This window comes from Macaca nemestrina, chromosome 3 (assembly GCF_043159975.1).
Source record: "Macaca nemestrina isolate mMacNem1 chromosome 3, mMacNem.hap1, whole genome shotgun sequence".
Classification (NCBI taxonomy): Eukaryota; Metazoa; Chordata; class Mammalia; order Primates; family Cercopithecidae; genus Macaca; species Macaca nemestrina.
In genome coordinates this window covers 101,848,323-101,868,368 of record NC_092127.1, presented here as the reverse complement: position 1 = coordinate 101,868,368, position 20,046 = coordinate 101,848,323, and the positions used below count along the sequence as shown (strand labels likewise).

The window sequence follows — 20,046 nt, the reverse complement described above, 5'->3', positions numbered from 1 at the left end:
ACAGAGATTAGAAGTCAAACATTTTATTTTATAACTACAAGAGGTTACTTTTTTAAAGCATAATGACATTTATTTTTAGTGAATTGTTTTTGTTAGTGACTTTTAAAAAATCATTTGTTTTTAATAAAAACAAGAGGATAGTCCATGCAAAAGCATTCTATAATACATGTGAAAAACACACAGAACAAGATTAGTGTTGATGTAGTGGGAGTCAGATTATTCTTTCTGTTAAAAAAAAAAAAAAAAAACGGCTGGGACGGTGGCTCACGCCTGTAATCCTACCACTTTGGGAGGCCGAGGAGGGTGGATCACGATCAGGAGATAGAGACTATCTTGGCTAACATGGTGAAACCCTGTCTCTACGAAAAATACAAAAAAATTAGCCGGGCGTGGTGGCGGGCGCCTGTAGTCTTAGCAACTCGGGAGGTTGAGGCAGGAGAATGGCATGAACCCGGGAGGCGGAGCTTGCAGTGAGCTGAGATTGCACCACTGCACTCCAGCCTGGGAGACAGAGCGAGACTCCATCTCAAACCAAACAAACAAACAAAAAACAAAAACAAAAAACAACAAAAACCAAAAAAACCTTTTCTTTCTTCCCTTCCTTCTCTTGGATCCATTGTTAGTTACGTAATAGCCAGTACAGTTCCTTTTCCTGTGTTAGCTTTAATTTTTGAGCCTAAAATTGTCTAAACAGCTCTGGGACCAAGGATATATGTAAGCATAAACTACAAAGAAAGAGGTTATCATGGGACTAGAACTTAAAATTCTCAGATTTAAAATACAGTCGGTCACCTTTCGTAATGTATCTTATAAGATTATAAAAAGGGAGGAAATATAGAGGGTCCACTTTTGGTGGACTTAAGAGTTATACAGAAGACAGATTCAAGTAATGAAGTCCAGAATAGAGTTGCACCGTTTCAGGCTGATGAAAAAGGAAGAGGCTAGGGAAATCTTTCAAATGCTGAATCTTAAAGTCTGTCCAGGTTGAGATAAAGCTGCTTGCTGAAGCTTGCTGTCTTAGCTGTGCACTCATTCTGTGTTCTTGTTGATATTCCGTGGCGTGGCTACAGATTGGAATGCTACTTGAACAGTCTTAAACCTTCCCTGTGTAAATAAGTATCTTTGTATTTCCTCTTAGGGAGGTAGTTTTGTCCACCTTTAAATGGAACAATAAAATATCTTAAAGAAAACCTTTTAAGTATGCTTATGTAAGCACAGACGTTTTTAAGAGGCATGAAAGGAAAAACAGACCTATTAAAAACTACATTAATATTCTTGAGAAACAGGAAGACAGGTAATTAATCTTGATCATTTCACTGCTGCTGGTGCCAAACCAATGTTTTTCATATTAACAGGACTGAAAAAATGTGAAATAAAGCTTTGCAGCATTGATTCTAAACTATTAATATCATTATCATGCATACAACGCTGGCTAGAGCTTATTTATTCATTTCATTTTGATTTTGTTGCCAACCACTGCTTCAAATTGAATATTCTGCATACGATTTAAAAATGCTGAGGCGCGTTCAGGAAGAAACCTGTACAAAAAAGAAAAAAAAATTGAAAAATTTTCAGTTTAAAATATTTGACAACAGAGTTCTTTTTTTGGTCATTTAGAATACACTGAGAGTTATCTGGTTTGTGTTTAATTTTCCTCCGTTCTTCTTTACTTCCTTTGCAATCACCTCTCTTTTATGTGTGGATCTTTTCTTTTTTCTTTTTTCTTTTTTTTGACATAACTTCACAGTGGACTTCATTAGGAAAAGTGTAAAAACATTCAAATTCATAAAATTTAAATGAGACAGTAAAATTATGCCTTGTGGCTACAGTAATTGCCATAATAATCACAAGCAAGGTAAAGTCTAAATTATTGCCTAAACACGCAGCTTGCAGTGAGCCAAGATCATGCCATTGCACTCCAGCTGGGCGACAAGAATGAAACTCTATCTCAAAAAAAGTAAAAAATAAAAAAATAAGTTATTGCCTAAACAAACACTATTTTCTCAAGTTTCTGCTGCAAGCCCAAGGCAGAAAACATTGCAATTATTAAAAGTCAGCCCAATTATGAATCTGCATTTGAAGCTGGAAGAAAAGGAAAAAAAGTGTGTTCTGATTACAGCATCAAGACATTCTAGCCTGCAAAAAAGTAACTTTATTAACGTCTTGCAGCAGAATACATTAGTAATTGTAACCATGCATTAAAATTCTCATTTCATGTCAAAAAGAGAGTAATCCATTTTCTTCATGATTTATGTTTTACTGAATTTCATATGGTTTGTCCCTCTGAAAATGTTTTCGGGAACATTCCCTCTCCAGGGAGTGCCTCCTAAGATACGCTCACCACAGGTCATCTTTGGTCATTTTAAATCAATCTGTCTGAACCTATGTGTGCACCTTTGTAATATTCATAGTTCAAATTGTGTGCAAATATAAATAAAGCACTGATACATACCACTCTTCTCACTCTCTTATCTGATATGAGTAAAGATCTAAAATGAGGGTCTGAGCTCATTGCTGAAATTGCTGATTAATCTTGATGCTAAAATCTCACCAAGAGACACCACCAGAATCCATTCCATCCAAGCGTTCACCTCTCCTTTACTATTTACTGAGTACCTATTACGCACTCTATAATAAGGTGAACTAAAGTACTTAAAAAACAGCTGTTGTCTTTGAGGAACTTATTGTTTAGCTGAGAGGCTAAAATGGTCACCTTAAAACAATTATTGAAAAATATCAGCCATCTAGAATTAAGGGCTATAACTGGAAGCAGGATTCACATGGGCTCGGATAGTGGAGGAAAGCTTCAAAAGGACAACTGATGTCCAGGAATGCATAAGAGATGAGTAGGCAGATGAAAGGAAGAGAGTGGCCTGCCCAGTGGCTCACGCCTGTAACCCAGCACTTTGGGAGGCAGAGGTGGCCAGATCATGAGGTCAGGAGTTCGAGACCAGCTTGACCAACATGGTGAAACCCTGTCTCTACTAAAAATACAAAAAAATTAGCCAGGCGTGGTGGCGCATGCCTGTAATCCCAGCTATTCAGGAGGCTGAGGCAGGAGAATCTCTTGAACCCAGGAGGCAGAGGTTGCAGTGAGCCGAGATCAAGCCACTGCACTCCAGCCTGGGCAACACAGCAAGACTCCATCTGAAAAAAAGGGGGGAAAAAAAAGAAAAAAAAAAAAAGGAAGAGAGTATGTGAATGTAAAGAGGCAGAAATAACATATTCTGCAAAGAAAGTCATATTGAAAATCACTTTGATATTGTTGACTAATGCAAGATTTACTTCCTTGTTTGGGGGGTAGGTGGGTGGAAGATGGGGGAAGGAGCAAACGGGCAGGGAAGATCTGGCTGAAAGAAGGACAAGGATAAGAAGAGAGCTCATGTGGGCCTTTTACCCTCACAAAGAAACCTTCATGCTAGTAATTGCATCTGCTCATAAAATGTTGTCTCTCTGTAAAAGGAATTAAATGCAAAGAAAATTAACAATACATACCTGTTGCCTAGTTACAAACCACCATGACAGCTTTGACTTTTTGAGACTTTTGAGACAAAAGTCTCAAAAAGACTTTGAGACTGTTGTTTATTTTACTGGGATACTATTCTCCAACTCAGGCAGAATAATTGTTTTTATCCCCTTGGTCATATGCATGTATATGCATGTACATATGCATGTAATTTTCAATATTAATATGACTTGCTTTAGGCCCCAAGAGAGTAGGTGTTCCATGAAACTCACTTTCTACAGTGCTTAGTACCAAGACACTAATTTAGTCAACTCTTTTTTTTTTTTTTCATTTTTTTTTTAAATTTATTTTTCCAAGACAGAGTCTTCTGTCTCCCAGGCTGAAGTGCAGTGGCACGATCTCGCCTCACTTCAACCTCTGCCTCCCGGATTCAAGCAATTCTCCTGCGAGTGCCTGGTATTACAGGCACACGTCACCATACCTACTAATTTTTGTATTTTTAGTAGAGCTGGGGTTTCACCATGTTGGTCAGGCTGGTCTCGAACTCCTGACTTCAAGTGATCTGCCTGCCGTGGCCTCCCAAAGTGCTGGGATTACAGGCATGAGACACCACACCCGGCCTAGTCAACTCTTGAGATGATGTTGCTTGGGGGTCAAGGTTCTCCTTATGTTATCTCAAGTCAGTCTATTTAAGCTAAAACAAAATACTGAAATTGATACACCAATGCAGTTTGTACCCTGTTCTCAAATTGTTCTATTTCAAGTTTGTTCATAATTTATATGGATTTGTTTCAAAAAGGTCCAAGGGCTTATGAAGTTAGTATAGTTATCTTCTCACTGATACAATTTCAGTTTATAAACTGCTCCTCAGAAGAAAGCTGAGAGAGTATATCCTCTGGGAATTGTTGCTGTTGCTATTTCATATAAATTCTGTTCTCTAAGATTTTAACATTTGAAGTCTATATCTTTTCAGTGATAGGAGCTTTGTTTCTATTATATTGTTTTATTCTTATGGCATCCTTATAAAGAAGATATCACCATATTCATTTGGCCAGGTGCAGTGGCTCATGCCTGTAATCTCAGCACTTTGGGAGGCCAAGGCAGGAGGATTGCTTGAGGCCAGGCATTCAAAACCTTTGTTGCTTGGGCAACAAAGCGAGACCGTCTCTACTAAATAAATACATAGGCTGGGTGCGGTGGGTCACACCTGTAATCCCAGCACTTTGGGAGGCCGAGGCAGGCAGATCACAAGGTCAGGAGATCGAGACCATCCCGGCTAATGGGGTAAAACCCCGTCTCTACTAAAAAAACTGAAAAAAATAAAAATTAGCTGGGCATGGTGGCAGGTGCCTGTAGTCCCAGCTACTCGGGAGGCTGAGGCAGGAGGATGGCGTGAATCCGGGAGGCAGAGATTGCAGTGAGCCGAGATCTTGCCACTGCACTCCAGCCTGGGCAACAGAGCAAGACTCCGTCTCAAAAAATAAATAAATAAATAAATAAAAATAATAAATAAATAAATAAATAAGACATTCTAAAGACATTAAAAGGATAATAAGGGAATGTTATGTACAAATTTATGCCAAAGAAATTCTACAACTTAGATGAAATGGACAAATTCCTTGAAAGACACACATTACCAAGAATTAATAAGTAAATTGAATTGCCATGTACCTATTAAAGAAATTAAATTTGTAATTAAAAGCTTTCCCAAAAGAAAATTAGAGGCTCAGGAATCTACCAAAAAACAAAACAAAACAAAACAAAAAACTTACTGAGTTTAGCAAACAAAAAGTTTAGCAATTTAGCAAGGTTGCAAAATATGAAATCAAATTACAAAAATCCAATATATACTGACAACAAACAATGGTAAATATACATTTTTTTAAAAATGCCATTTGCATTAGCATCAAAAACTGTGAAATAGGGCTGGGCACGATGGCTCATTCCTGTAATTCCGGCACTTTAGGAGGCTGAGGCAGGTGGATCACATGAGTTCAGGAGTTCGAGACCAGCCTGGCCAACATGGTGAAACCCCATCTCTACTACAAATTCAAAAAATTAGTTGGGCGAGGGGACAGGTGCCTGTAAGCCCAGCTACTTGGGAGGCTGAGGCAGGAGAATCACTTGAAGCCAGGCATCCTAAGTTGCAGTGAGCCGAGATCACACCACTGCACTCCAGCTTGGGCAACAAGGGCAAAACTCTGTCTCAAAAAACAAAAAAAAGAACTCGTGAAATACTTTGGAATAAATCTGATAAAATATGTGCAAGACTTAAACATCAAAAACTACAAAATACAATTTAAAGATTTAAAGATTTTGAAGAAGATTTAAAAAATAGATATTAGGTTCTTGGATTCGAAAACTCAATATTGTTGATATGTCAATTCCCCCCAATTGATCTATAGATTCAGTGCAATCCCAACCAAACTTCTAGCAGGCTTTTAAAAATGGAGTCTTTATTATTAACTACTTCACTATATTGCATTCTTTTTAAACTGTGTTTCCTTTAGTTAGAATAGTCTTCAGCAAAGTTTGCACAGAGACGGTAGATTTGGTAGAGAAAATGAATCATTCTCTTTTTATAGACTGGGTAGGAAAAGAACAGAGGAAACTTAACTGTTCTCCCCAAGGATGGAGAGTTTCCATGCCAATTTTCACAACTGAAAGATTCTCCATAATAATAGCTCTACTGGGCCAGGCACGGTGGCTCATGCCTGTAATCCCAGCACTTTGGGAGGCCAAGACAGGAGGATAACTTGAGGTCAGGAGTTCGAGCCCAGCCTGGCCAGCACGGGGAAACCCCATCTCTATCAAAAAATACAAAAATTAGCTGGGTGTGGTGTGGTAGCACACACCTGTAGTCCCAGTTACATAGGGATCTGAGGCACGAGAATGGCTTGAACCCAGGAGGTAGAGGTTGCAGTGAGCCAAGATCGTGCCACTGCAATCCAGTCAGGGTGACAGAGTAAGACTCTGTCTCAAAAAAAAAAAAAAAAGCTCTATTGGTGTTTTAGTATTTAGGTGTTCTGTGCTGTACTTACTTCTTTAGTATCAGAAAGATATTGATATATGATGGAACAAAAATCATTTTCTTATTGGTAAGTATTCCATCTATCAGACTTCTTACAACTTCATCTGTCTCCAATACAGGCCATAATCTGTGATTAAAAAGAGGAAAGTTTATTTTTATTTTCTAAAATTTTAATTTCATAAGTAAATGATGGTAGGAAAATTATCCTGTATTTTTACTAAATTTAGAATGAAGATTTAAAATATTCCAGGATTTGCTGCATTAATGCCACCCTTCCCACTTCCTCCACATCCCATGTTGATGTTTTGTTATCAGAAACTTATACTTTCATATCCAGTAGGTGTGTTTCATAGCTCACTTAGTCAAAATATCAAAATGGTGGAGAGGCATTAGATGGTAAGGAGTAGAGGAGCCATGCAAGAAAGAGGAACGGCTAGGATTAATCATGGGACAGGAAGGAAAGATCTGACATCTCAAAGCCTGTTGGATGCAAGGGGAAAATTCTATAGCTAAGTATACTTTCTTTCTTGTGGAGGTATTCCATAAAGCTGGATTGTTTTGAGGTCATCATTTTGTCAGAGGCGTTTAAATCAGAGCAACTCCATCTTGAATAGGGCCTGGGTAAAAGAAGGCTGACACCTACTGGGCTTCATTCCCAGGAAGCTAAAGCATTCTTTGTCACAGGATGATAAAGGAGGTTGGCACAAGATTCAGGTCATAAAGATCTTGCTGATAAAATAGGGTGCAGTAAAGAAGCCGGCCAAAACCCACCAAAACCAAGATGGTGATGAAAGTGACCTCTGGTTGTCCTCACTGCTCATTATAAGCTGACTATAATATATTAATTAGCATGCTAAGAGACACTTCTATCAGCACTATGACAGTTTATAAATACCATGGCAATGGCAGGAAGTTACCCGATATGGTCTAAAAATGGGAGGAAATCTCAGTTTTGGGAATTGCTCACCCCTTTCCCGGAAAACTCATGAATAATCCACCCCTTGTTTAGCATATAATCAAGAAGTAACTAAATATCCTTGGTGGAGCAGCCCCAGCCATTCTTCTCGGTGGAGTAGCCATTCTCCTTCGTGGAGTAGCCATTCTCTACTCCTTTACTTTCCTAATAAGCTTGCTTTTGCTTTGCACTGTGGCCTTGCCCCAAATTGTTTCTTGGGAAAAATCTAAGAACCCTCTCTTGGGGTCTGGATTGGGACCCCTTTCTGGTAAGAATTTCATATTTGAGATTCACTTCTGACTTGCCTATCCTGCAGTTTAATGAGAATTTAAGAGGCGCCCAAGGAGTATGACAACTGGAGGTATGACCTTCCTTATACTGAAGGCCGTGTACATGTATTCTTGAGAAATATTCATAAACATAGGCTTAGTGAACAATTGCCTGTTAGTGCAAGATGATGACAGAAAATTAAAACATAAATCGATTTAAAATGTTGTATTCAAATTAAGATGTCTAGGCGTGGACTGAACAGCCAGTGAATGTAAAGGCTGGGTGAGGAGTTAGGAAACCAGTGAATGTTAAAACTCCATTCCCTGGGATGATCTGTGGTTTACTGCAGATTAGTATGTGATTCACTTCTCCACTGCATTGAATAGCAAAGCCAACAGAGAGTAATACAAGTCAATACATTTCTAAATTACTCTGTTCTGCCCTTTCTCTCCCTGATGTCATCTATATGGATCCAACAACCCAGCCTCAGAGCCAAGTGTGACATTACATATCAATGCCTTAGCCCTGACTAAGGAAATTCACAATCCAGCAACCTCTATAAAACCAATCCCAAATCTTTAGCATTGCCTGTGTCTGCCTCTAAGTTAGCCCCCAGGAACCCTATACCCAGAGTTCTATCATCTTTACTCTTCTCATCTATTATGCCTTCCCCAAGAGTGGCAGGATACCCTTAGGAAAGCTCATGGTATGCTAAGCCTGAAAGCCTACCAAGAGGGTTTTTATTGGGCCCAATTCTTTGTCTAAGAAAACAGTCAGGAGTTGCAACAGTACTATAGTATTTACTTGCATGTCGCATACTTATTAAGTACTGTGAGACAACAGAGAAAATGTAAGAAGCCACGTTTGCTCACTTCTGCTTGTCAGCATAATTTCACAAAGTCCCTGACTCTGTGACAATGTGCAGCTCTCTGGAAAGATGCTTTGAAGACAACACAGGATGGAACACACGGCCCCCAGTACCAGAGCAGTCCAGCTGAACCTCTCTAAAGGGCTGCTCTCAGGCTACAGGCCTCCTTCTGTAGTCTTCAGTAAGGCTTCTAAATAAAATCAACACCTTTAATTCTTTAAAAACTTATTTTTTTGGCTGGTTGTGGAGGTTCATGCCTGTAATCCCAGCATTTTAGGAGGCCGAGGCAGGCAGATCACCTGAGGTCAGGAGTTCGAGACCAGCCTGGCCAACATGGCGAAACTCCGTCTCTACTAAAAATACAAAAATTAGCCAGGTGTGGTGGTGGGTGCCTGTAATCCCAAATACTCAGGAGGCTGAGGAAGGGGAATCACTTGAACCCAGAAGGCAGAGGTTGCACTGAGCCGAGATTGAGCCACTGCACTCCAGCCTGGGTGACAGAGCGAGACTCTGTCTCAAAAAACAAAAACAAAAACAAAAACTTATTTATTTTTCTTTAATCAACAGTACCTATGGTCTAACACCATGAAGGACTCCAGTGGCAGGGAGAGACTCCAGCTGCAGAGACCACACAGCTAACTCAGGCTGTAAGAGTCAGTATCCTCAAATGAGGCGGCACTCAACAGAGAATTGTTCAGTTCATTTGAATGAATATGTTTAGGACTAATTCCCTTCCAGTAAAAAATTGGTTTTGAATCATTAAGCTTAGTATATTTTGTTAATCTGCAGCAGAATATATACCAGAATTAGAAAAATTTGTTAAGCAGATGGCTTAATTTTCAGGCCTTATCCACACCTTCCTGCTTTTTTCTTCTCCTTTCAGGACTACTTTTTCCTCTCTTATGGTCTCAAATCCTCTCTCACCAGAGACAAGAGTTCTTGCAGAAATTCACCTTGACTAAGGAGCTAGAGATTAAATTTATTTGCTGGTCCTTGGAATATTTGCATTTTAAAGACAGGGTGGTAACAGCGATCAAATGTATATAGAGATTGTGTGCGTGTGTGCGTGTGTGTGTGTGTATTTAGAGACAGAGGTCTCACTGTGTTGCCCAGGTTGGAGTGCAATGGCTATTCACAGGTGCAATCATAGTGCACTACAGCCTCGAACTCCTACCTTCCTCTCGCCTTAGCTTCCCTGGTCTCTAGGACTACAAGCTTGCCCTCTGATAATATTGAATATATCAAAGTTTTCCAAACCTGCCTCTATTCTCATCTGGTATGCTTGTAAGACAAAACAAAACAAAACTCCTAATTCTTGGAATTAATCCTAGTCTACTGGATCAGAATTTCCTTAGAAATTCCTAAGGACGAGCCTATGAACTTTATTTTTAAAGTAAGCACATGCAATAATTCTTAGGATGAGACAAGTTTGGAAAATGTTTGGGTGCCTTATGTTAACATTGTGGCCAGTGCTGTGGAAGACATAAAAGAGGCATAAGTACCCATACCTTTCCATGCTCTGTTTGAAGAGGATGAACCACTAATGGAAGGGGGGAATGTTAGGTATCATTGATTTTGTGGGTGTGGTGTCCAGGAGAGGAGACTCTGCCGTTCCCTCAAGCACACCTCTCCAGCCCCCCTTGTCCCATTCCCACTTCCCACTTACTCTTGGCACCTGAGTGTGTGTTAAGCTTTTTCCCGGACACAAATAAATATCTCAGTTCATTGGTAGCTGATCATTCCTGCTAGTCCCTAATGTTTTTCCCCTTTATTCCTTTAATTCAAGATAATAATATTAATAAGAAAAAATAATTTTCCTGTTTCATTTTGTTTCTATTAGTTGGCCTGCCTAAACATTTCTCATTAGTTTTCATATCAATTTATCATACCACAGTCTCATTCTAACTTGATTTTGACCTTACCTTGTGCTTGGATTTTTGGTGAACCCAGTATTCACAAAAACTGGGCAGAGACATGAGGTTTTGATACCAGTTTTTCCCAAAGCTTGAAGTTCTGATGTCAGACCTCTGTGAAAGCCAACAGCAGCAAATTTGCTGGAACTGTAAGAGAATTATTAAGCATTGTTAGCTAAGGGAGAGTGAAACCAATCCTCAGTTTTCTGTGAGAAGGCGGTATCATTTGACTTAAGAACAAGTAGATCCTGGCTAACATGGTGAAACCCCATCTCTGCTAAAAATACAAAAATAAATTAGCCAGGCATGGTGGCGGGCTCCTATAATCCCAGCTACTCGGGAGGCTAAGGCAGGAGAATGGCATGAACCTGGGAGGCGGAGCTTGCAGTGAGCCGAGATAGCGCCACTGCACTCCAGCCTGGGCGACAGAGCCAGACTCCGTCTCAAAAAAAAAAAAAGAACAAGTAGAAGCCAAAAATCAGCCACTTGTGATTTTTCTGAGAGTATAAATGGCAATTCATTTTCATTTTTTTATACGATTAAGCAGAATTGTGAACGTATCTCATTTCTTAAACAACGATAGCAAAAGAACAAAAATAACTCTATTGATTGGCTTAATGTTCAGTTTTCCATCCTACATGTAAGGTTTTTCCATTGAATCTTCAAACTGTTTTCTAATCAGTTTTTATTGCTTTTATTTTGAAAAATATGAATCAGGAAAAACATATTTAGTAATTCTACAAAATTGATGTCTGTGTTGACAGACTTCTGTAGGACGCTGCTCATTTCTCCTTTCTCTCTCAATAACTGAGTTGATGGTTTTTCTCTTGATAATGGTTGCCACTTTGGCCTCTTGATTTTATTATGAGGATCTGGAGAAGAGTTTACAGGAAAGGATATTTGGCAAATACAGTAGTATATCCTTAGGGCCTCCCACCTCCTTCCCTTTAAGTCTTTGGTGGTGCGTGGAGTGTGGTATCTGCAACTTTTAGTCAGGTAGAGTTGTTTCTCTCTCTCTCTCTGTCTTTCTCTCTATCTTTCTCTCTCACACACGCACACACACACACGTTCATGGCACAAGCACACTGTAAAATGTTTTGATCCAGGGACCACTATGATTGTCTTATTTTGGGCACCAAGGCCATGACATAGACATGTGTTCTTTTTAGCTTCTGTAGGTTTTGCTTCTTAGTCTGTGGAGGAAACAATGGAAACATGCTTGGCATTACTGTTTTCTCTCATTGTTCTACAGAAGAATTTGCAGAAATCTAAAAGTATTTTAAATATAATTACAACCTGGTTTCATTGCTTTAGAAAAAGTCATTTAAAAAATTCATTCTAAACCACTGTAAATTTATATTCTGTTAACCCAAATCACTCTGCTCCGAGCATTGCCATCTTGAGGCAGGAGAATAGGGTCTGGAGGCAGGGAACATAAGGCCGATTCATGCTGACTTCCTAGAACTAAATCAAATGGAAACACTTCAGTTATGACAGGAAATATCCTCTCCATTTACATGGGGTGTACACTGAGTAAATGACTTTGTAAATTTAATTCATCCTCTTCATTTACATAGGGTGTACACCGAGTAACCAGTGGAAACCTCTAGAGGGTATTTAAACCCCAGAAAATTCTGTAATGGGCCCTTGAGCCCCTGTGCTTGGGCCCACTCCCACCCTGTGAAGCATACTTTCATTTTCAGTAGATCTCTGCTTTTGTTGCTTCGTTCTTTCCTGGCATTTTGGTGTGTTTTGTCCAATTCTTTGTTCAAGATGCCAAGAACCAGGACACCCTCCACCGGTAACAATGTGAAGTGTAATGCTCCCTTCAAAGTGTAAAAATATATAACATGGCTGGCATGTGATACTTACCAATATGGGATGAGGTAAGGAATCACTTCGTGGCCACACACTGAAGCCACCGTGACGATGTGGCCATGATTTCTCTCTATCATCGATGGAAGAAGTGCTTTTGTGATCTTAAGGATCATTGTAGAAAGAAGAAAAACAATGACATAGGTGTTAGGTTTCCAAATCAGGTAGTTTTATTTTTGTTAAGACAGAAAGGCATTTGAGAGAACTTATAAACTGAAATAAAATACTTCCAAGCATTCCATGATTAATTCTATACAAATGATAGAAATAACGATACAAATGTATTGGTATGGTATACCCCATGCCAACACTAATCTCAGTATTCCCCATCCTTCCCTTCAGAAGGAATCAAATAGATCCTTTTTTGGATATGTCATCTAAACAATATTAAGGGAAAAATTCAGAGTTTTCAGAAGTAAAATAATTCCTTATGATAATTTAGTGTCATGTAATTTTTTGGTTTGGGGCTTTATCATTCTAATTAAAAGAGTGAAATCTTGTGTAACTGTATTAAGGCAGTTGAGTAGTGTAAGCTGAGTGTTCTACACCACACTTATGCATCATGATTGAATTCACTATCTCCCTATTTGTAATATTGTATATTATATGTTGATGTTACAGGAAACAAGTCTTTCTTTTTTTCCAAAAACCTCTTTTGTGAGAAACATCGATAAAATTTTATAAGAATGTAGTAAATCCTGTGCAAATTCATAGAACTAGAACTCCCAACCCAAGCTACCCCCAAATTCCCAACCCACAGAAACTGTGAGAGGATGGTGAACATATATTGTTGCTTTAAACCACTAAGTTTTGTATAATTTGTTATGCAGCTATAGCTAACTAATACATGAGGTCTCCATGTAGTTTGGTGGGCATGGGAGCCAATTCACATATGTGAGGAGCTGGTAAAGGTAAGGGGGACACATCTCTTTTTTTTTCTTCTTTCTTCCAGAATCCAGATTTGCCCTAGATTCTACACTAATATTGAGGCACTGGAAGATTAACCATAAAAATTTCTATACAAAGGCAGCTGAAGTTGATATTTCCATCTTCCACAAAACTAACCAATTATATGAGGTCTGTGTAGCTGCATTTCTCAGTTCTAGCATCCCATGGATCTAGAACTTGCCTCAGAGTCTCATCCAAAAGTGTCCTTGACCCTATATACATCCACGTAATTACTTCTGATGTCCTTCCCATTCTAAAATTCCACAAAATGAGGACACATTACAAAATCATAGTGTGGAGGGAAAAAAATGAGGTCACAAGTGAGAGCATTGAAAAGATGTACACTGACAACCCTTAACAAACCTCCACAAACATTTGTTGAATTCTTGGTACATGCCAAGCTTTGTGTCAGATACTGGTGGACAAGACAGACCAAGTAGCTTACATTCTAGTGTGTTGTGTCCACTTGAATTCTGTGTCCTTGTGTCAGAGACTCTGTGGCTCTTCTACTCAAACAAATTTGATGATTCTTGATTAAGGCAAAGATCTGGCCAGTTTCCTGTCCAGAAGTATGTGAACTCCGTTATAAGTTTCATGTATCTTAAGAGAAGGTGCACAAATCTGAAAGGTTTCTGACTCACACTCACCCAAAAATGTCCTAGGATGTTGACCTCAAATGTTTTGGTAATCTCTTCATCCTTGGTGCTGCGAAGATCGGCTGGATATACTGTCCCAGCATTATTCACCACAATTGTCACATCACCCACTTCTTTCTTCACCTTTTGAAATTGAAAGAATACATTCATTGGGTGTGTTATACAAACTCAAAGTTTTGGGACCAATATAATCCAGAGATTAGAGTCTTTCTTCTACTGTATGAGGTCTCTCAGAGTTCAGGCAAGATGGACTGTTGAGCTCAAATAGTGGAGGCCAGCGGAGCACTGTCATAAAGGTGGGATAAACTGTTCTTTTAACATCTAAATTTCAATACCCAGCACATCATGTTTTGCAAGTTTATCAGTAAAGTGAAATTAACATTTATGTTGATAAATTACTATATAAGTTCTGACCAAATATTTTGAAAGTGCTCATTTTTTTAAAAAGTGGTTTTCTTTAATTTTTTTTTTTTTTAAGAGATAGAGTCTCACTACATTGCCCAGGCTGGTCTCGAGCTCTTGGTCTCATGTGATCCTTCCACGTTGGCCTCACAAAGTGCTGGGATTACATGTGTGAACCACTGCACCTGGTCTAAAGTGCTGGTTGGGTAATCCTGGTTTCATAACCTACTAAGTACATGACCTTGGTCTGGCTCAACCTCTGTAAGTCATAATTTGCTTATTTGTAAATGAAGTTTACAGGCTTATTGTAGGGATTTGATTAAAAAATGTAAAGTTTGTTGGAGTGCTTAGTTCATTGTGATTATTTGATATTTACTCTTTTAAAATAATTGTGATAATAATTATTAATATTACATTTTCTATAGAAGACTACATTAACAGCAAAATAAAATTTCACAAGGGAAATAAGTAAAGAGAAGGCAGAATTACTGCAAAGTTAATAGGACTAAAACAAAACTAGGAAGTGATCCATATTCCCTTATGATAAATCTTTTGTCAGTCACTCTGTGTCACTGCTCACACTTCTGATCAGAATGAAATTGATTAATAATATGAATAATAATAATGGGCAGAGTTGAGTGGATTACATACATGAAAAAAAGTATATATCCTTCCTTGGTCACATAACTACTTCAGTTAGCAGCTAAAATCCATTTAAATCAGGCAGTCATAAAGAACTTTCTCATTTTCCATGTCAGCGTCGTAGGAAACAAAATCATCTGAAGAAATTTGTGAACCTGAAGTCTCACCTGATTTAGAGAGCGATAGATTTCTTCTCTGTTGCTGCAGTCTACCACGTACGCATGCGCAGTGACGCCTAGTTTTCGGCACTCAGCTGCAGTTTCCTCCACACCACGCTGTAATTGGAAGAAACAAATTCCGGAAAAAAAGTGGAGAAGACATTGGAGAACAAAAATTTTTAAAAGAATTAACATTCGGCTTGGCGCGGTGGCTCACGCCTGTAATCCCAGCACTTTGATTGGCCGAGGAGGGCGGATCACGAGGTTAGGAGTTCAAGACCAGCCTGGCCAACATGGTGAAACCCCATCTCTACTGAAAATTAGCCAGGCCTGATGCAAAATTAGCCAGGCCCGATGGTGTGGGCCTGTAATCCCAGCTACTTGGGAGGCTGAGGCAGGAGAATTGCTTGAGCCTGGGAGGAAGAAGTTGCAGTGAGCGGAGACAGTGCCACTGGACTCCAGCCTAGGCAAACTGCACTCCAGCCTAGGCAACAATGTGAGACTCTGTCTCCAAAAAAAAAAAAAATTAACATTCATGCCCAAAATGAACGATTAACTTTCGTTTTGGACATGAAGGTAGTTAATCTTTTAAAAATTGGCCTCCTGGGTCGGGTGCAGTGGCTCATGCCTGTAATCCCAGCGCTTTGGGAGGCCGAGGAGGGTGGATCACTTGAGGTCAGGAGTTAGAGACCAGCCTGGCCAGCATGGTGAAACCCCATGCCTACTAAAAATACAAAAAATTAACTGTGCATGGTGGCGGGGGCCTGTAATCCCAGCTACTAGGGAAGTTTAGACAGGAGAATCACTTGAACCCGGGAGGCGGAGGTTGCAGTGAGCTGAAATCATTCCATTGCACTCCAATCTGGGTGACAGAGTGGGACTTTGTCTCAAAATAAAATAAAATAAAATAAAATAAAAATTGGCCTCCTTATTTTTTAGAAAATTTCTCGAGAGTGATTGCCTAGTTGCAACGAGATTACCCCCGGCTTTTCTGCCAGGGAATGCTCATATTAAAACCAAAGCAAACAAAACAAAACAAAATCCCTTCATGCTTTTTCCAGTTTTTCCTCTTGGTTGGAGGCTGTACAGTAGGCAGTTTCTCTAAAGCAGGCTGCTTTCAAACCTTAAAGAACATTCTTGAAAAATGTTGCTCTTTATGGTGCCATGGAAGATGAATTTGGAGAAGAAAGAAAAACTCAGCCATTAATTTATCATACATTTGTTAAGCATGAACTATGTAATAAGCAATAAAGTGCTAAGTAGCAATTCTAAACTAGTGGTAATGGTAAACTACATGCCTCTGCCCATCATACTTTTCTCAATGATTCTGGCTCATCCTCCTAGGAGGGAAGGGGAAAGAAGGCTCTTATAGAAGGACTTTCATAGGGAGACCATGCTGCTACTCTAGGAGATATAATATTACATTCTTCAGGTGTTTGGGAGTGAGATGAGCAAGGCCACTGGATCGATTTCTCATTTATGTACCAACCTTGCCCATAACCATAGGACATGGAGACAGAGCAATTTAGTTTCAGCCTAAATTCAAAGGCCTCTTTCTTAAGATAAAATTGCCCTAATGTTCCTTGACTCACATTTCTGGAAAATTAGAATTCTTTTCAAGTTTTGACATCAGGTGACTTTTATAGAAAAGATTATAAGGTTTTAAAAATTATACTTTTCCATCTCACAATCGGTAATCTCTTCTCTGTGACAAACAGGCAAGGATACCTGAAAAGCCCTATTCTTTGCGTATTTGGATGACAGTGGTGTTGCTACTATTTAGGGCAATCCTCTAACGAGTGGTCTCTGGGTCCTTTGTATTTCACGACTGTAAGCTAAACCCTGGAGCAGCAGTCTGAACTCCCCAAACATGGATGTTAGGACCCAGTCGCAAAGTCAGTATCCCCTCAATTAGCCTTTTGTGGGATTGCAGAAGATTAAAAAAAGGATAGGAGAGTCTTTCACTGACTTAGATGGTAGCTTGCTCACTGCCAGATTGCACAAACCACACCATACTCTCTCATCTGTTTCTAGGTCAGTAGAGAGCATTAGTAACCAGAGCATTCATCAGATGTTTTGATTGAAGAATTAATTATTCAGTTTTGTAACTGAGCTAGATAATTGCAAAATTGCAAAATGTAATGCCTTGTCTTTTTGTTAGCAAAACACTGCTTTAGCTTAAATTCCAGTGTGTTTTTTGAACTGTATTCCCAAAGCAACAGTTTAGATTGCATAAGGGCCAAACTGCTACTGTGTCTCTCATCTCATAGGGCAAAAGGAGCCAGTTATGGTGAAAACTCAGATAGCGTCTTCCTCGCCTAAAGGAGATCTGAGTTACATTACAGCCTTAGAGTGAATCATTCAGTAGCTTAAATGTTTAACCATGAAATTTAATGATTCAAAGAGAATTTTTGATGTTGGGTTACCCATTCTTCTTAAGTCTTTTTTTTTTTTTTTCAGATAGTACCTGGCTCTATCGCCCAGGTTGGAGTGCAATGATGTCATCATAGCTCATTGCAACCTTGGCTTCCTGAACTGAAACGATCCTCCCACCTCAGCCCCCTGAGTAGCTGGGACTATGGGTGCGCACCACCAAACCAAGCTAATATTTGTATTTTTTGTAGAGGTGGAGGTTTTGCTGTGTTGCCCAGGCTGGTCTCGAACTCCTGGGCTCCAGCAATCTGCCCACCTCGGCCTCCCAAAGTGCTGGGATTACGGGTGTAACCCACTGCACCCGCCCTTAAGTCATTTTTAATACGACTTCCTTCTAATTTACTTTTCTCTTGTCTCTGGAAATTTTAAAATAAAAAAAAAACTTAATAAATATGGTCCTTTCCCCAAAAATACACATCTGGAAAGAGATTTGAAGGTTAGATTTCATCAAGCCCTTTTTATAGACTTATACTTATTTATGTTTTTGGACAAATGCCTAAGAACAACAGGCAGCAATTTTCTCGATTTGCAAATTCTTGGTATCTTCCAGAAAGTTCATTCAAATTTCTTCAAAGACCAAACAGATGGCAAATCATTTTTATATACATCAACTCATCTATTATATAAATGCTTATATCTGTTAAATAAAAATGTACTAGCTTTTTTGAATAGCATTCTTCACTATTCAGAAAAAAACAAAAAAGAATTAATTCTCTAAGTTTAAGAGACATTTTAGGTTTCAACTGAACATGACAGCAAAGAACATGAGAAAGAAATAATATAGTGGTAATTAAAACCTCACTGTAATTTGTGGAAAACGTGATTTTCAAGAAGTACTTCACAATTTTTCCAATCCTAACATCCTGTAAACACTTTTCTGTGTATATTTTCATGGCCTTACCAGAATTTACAAGTTTAGAGTAAAAGATACAAGATTTCAGTTACTTCAGTTTTATCTGGGGTTGTTCATGTAGGTGTTTACAAATAAGAACACAGGAAAACTGCTGATGTCCAAGGGAAAGCCTGACTCACTGCACACATATTTTATTTAACACAGTTATTGTTTATCATGTGCCAGGTATCGTTTACTGTGTGCTAAGTACTGAAAATATTACTTATTTAATCCTTTTGACTAGGGACTGGCAAACATTTTCTGTAAAGGGTCAGATAGTAAATATTTTAGGATTGTGTTGCATGTGTATGAGGGGAGGCACTAAAGGTTTCTGTTGCATGTTCTTCTTTGTTTGACTTTTGTTTGGTGACCTTTCAAAATGTAAAACTCATTCTTAGTTCAACAGGCTGCCCACTGGCCAGATTCAGCCTATTAGCTGTAATTTTCAGATCTCGTTCTTGCCCATCTCCTAAGTTATTATCCCCACTTCAGAACCAAGAAAACAGGCTGAGAGATAATACGTGACTTGCCTCATTTAGCAGCTGGGAAGGAGCCTGGCTCCTGAGTCTTTGCTATCAACCTGCACACCATGTCATAAAAATCGCTGCTTAGTTCTCAATTACATTCCCTTCATCTAACTAACCTGATGCATATACAGACTAAGGCACCAGGGAATTTATCAAACTTTGAAAAACAAAATTACGAAGATAAGTAGATGGTAAGTCAAAGAATTCTTAAAATGCTTATCTGACTCTGTGACTTAAAAAGGTTGGAAGATGTATACATTACCTTATTAATATCCCACAGAACCAGTATGCTCTGTTGTTTTGCAAATTCATAGGCAGTCCGCCTGCCTATTCCGTGCCCAGCTCCAGTAATGAAAACAATCTCCCCAGCCACAGATTTTCTCCTCCGAGGAATGAAAAACTTTACCAACGACTCCAAGTAGGAGTAGATGATGGTGATCAGAAGCAGAAGGATTTCCAGGATGATGTTCATGGCTCTGCCCTGTCCTCTTCCTTCTGGTTCAGTCCTTGTATAGTCCTAGGGAGGAGGTACTCTGTACACAGAGCTCCAGGGAAGAGGTGTGCCCCGGTGTTAATGGGACTACCAGATAGAAGCCAGCTTTGGAAGCAGGCCTTGTTCACGTGTCCTAAGGTGTTGGAAACACCTCAGGTTTTTGAAGTGATGCCAAGTGCTAGCAGTAGCTTAGCTCACATCAAGAGAACCCAAGAGAATGTGCTCTCTGGACTTGTTTATCTGAAAAGCAGTTATGTACTATATTTCACCTTGAAGTTTCACCTCTAAAAACAATTCTAGGGGCCAGGTGCAGTGGCTCACATCTGTAATCCCAGCACTTTGGGAGGCTGAGACAGAGGATTGCTTGAGCCTGGGAGTTTGAGACCAGTCTGGGCAACATAGTAAGACCCTGTCTCAAAAAACAAAAAAACAAAAAAAACACTTTAGAAAAAAATGAACTGGATGTGGTGGCATGTGTCTGTAGTCCCAGAGGCAGGAGGATTGCTTGAGTCCAGGA

The 20,046-nt window shown here is 39.3% G+C and overlaps 1 protein-coding gene across 1 annotated transcript; it reads right to left on the bottom strand.

The window, feature by feature from the left end:
- Positions 1–233: 233 nt before the first annotated feature.
- On the bottom strand, positions 234–19,618 carry LOC105479658 (hydroxysteroid 17-beta dehydrogenase 13). The gene is made up of 7 exons (XM_011737751.2): positions 19,299–19,618; positions 15,194–15,301; positions 13,974–14,105; positions 12,376–12,482; positions 10,513–10,650; positions 6,508–6,624; positions 234–1,538 (listed from the first exon to the last, which is right to left on the bottom strand). The coding sequence occupies exons 1-7, from the start codon at positions 19,506–19,508 to the stop codon at positions 1,448–1,450; spliced, it is 903 nt and encodes a 300-aa protein (XP_011736053.2). The 5' UTR covers positions 19,509–19,618; the 3' UTR covers positions 234–1,447.
- Positions 19,619–20,046: the final 428 nt, after the last annotated feature.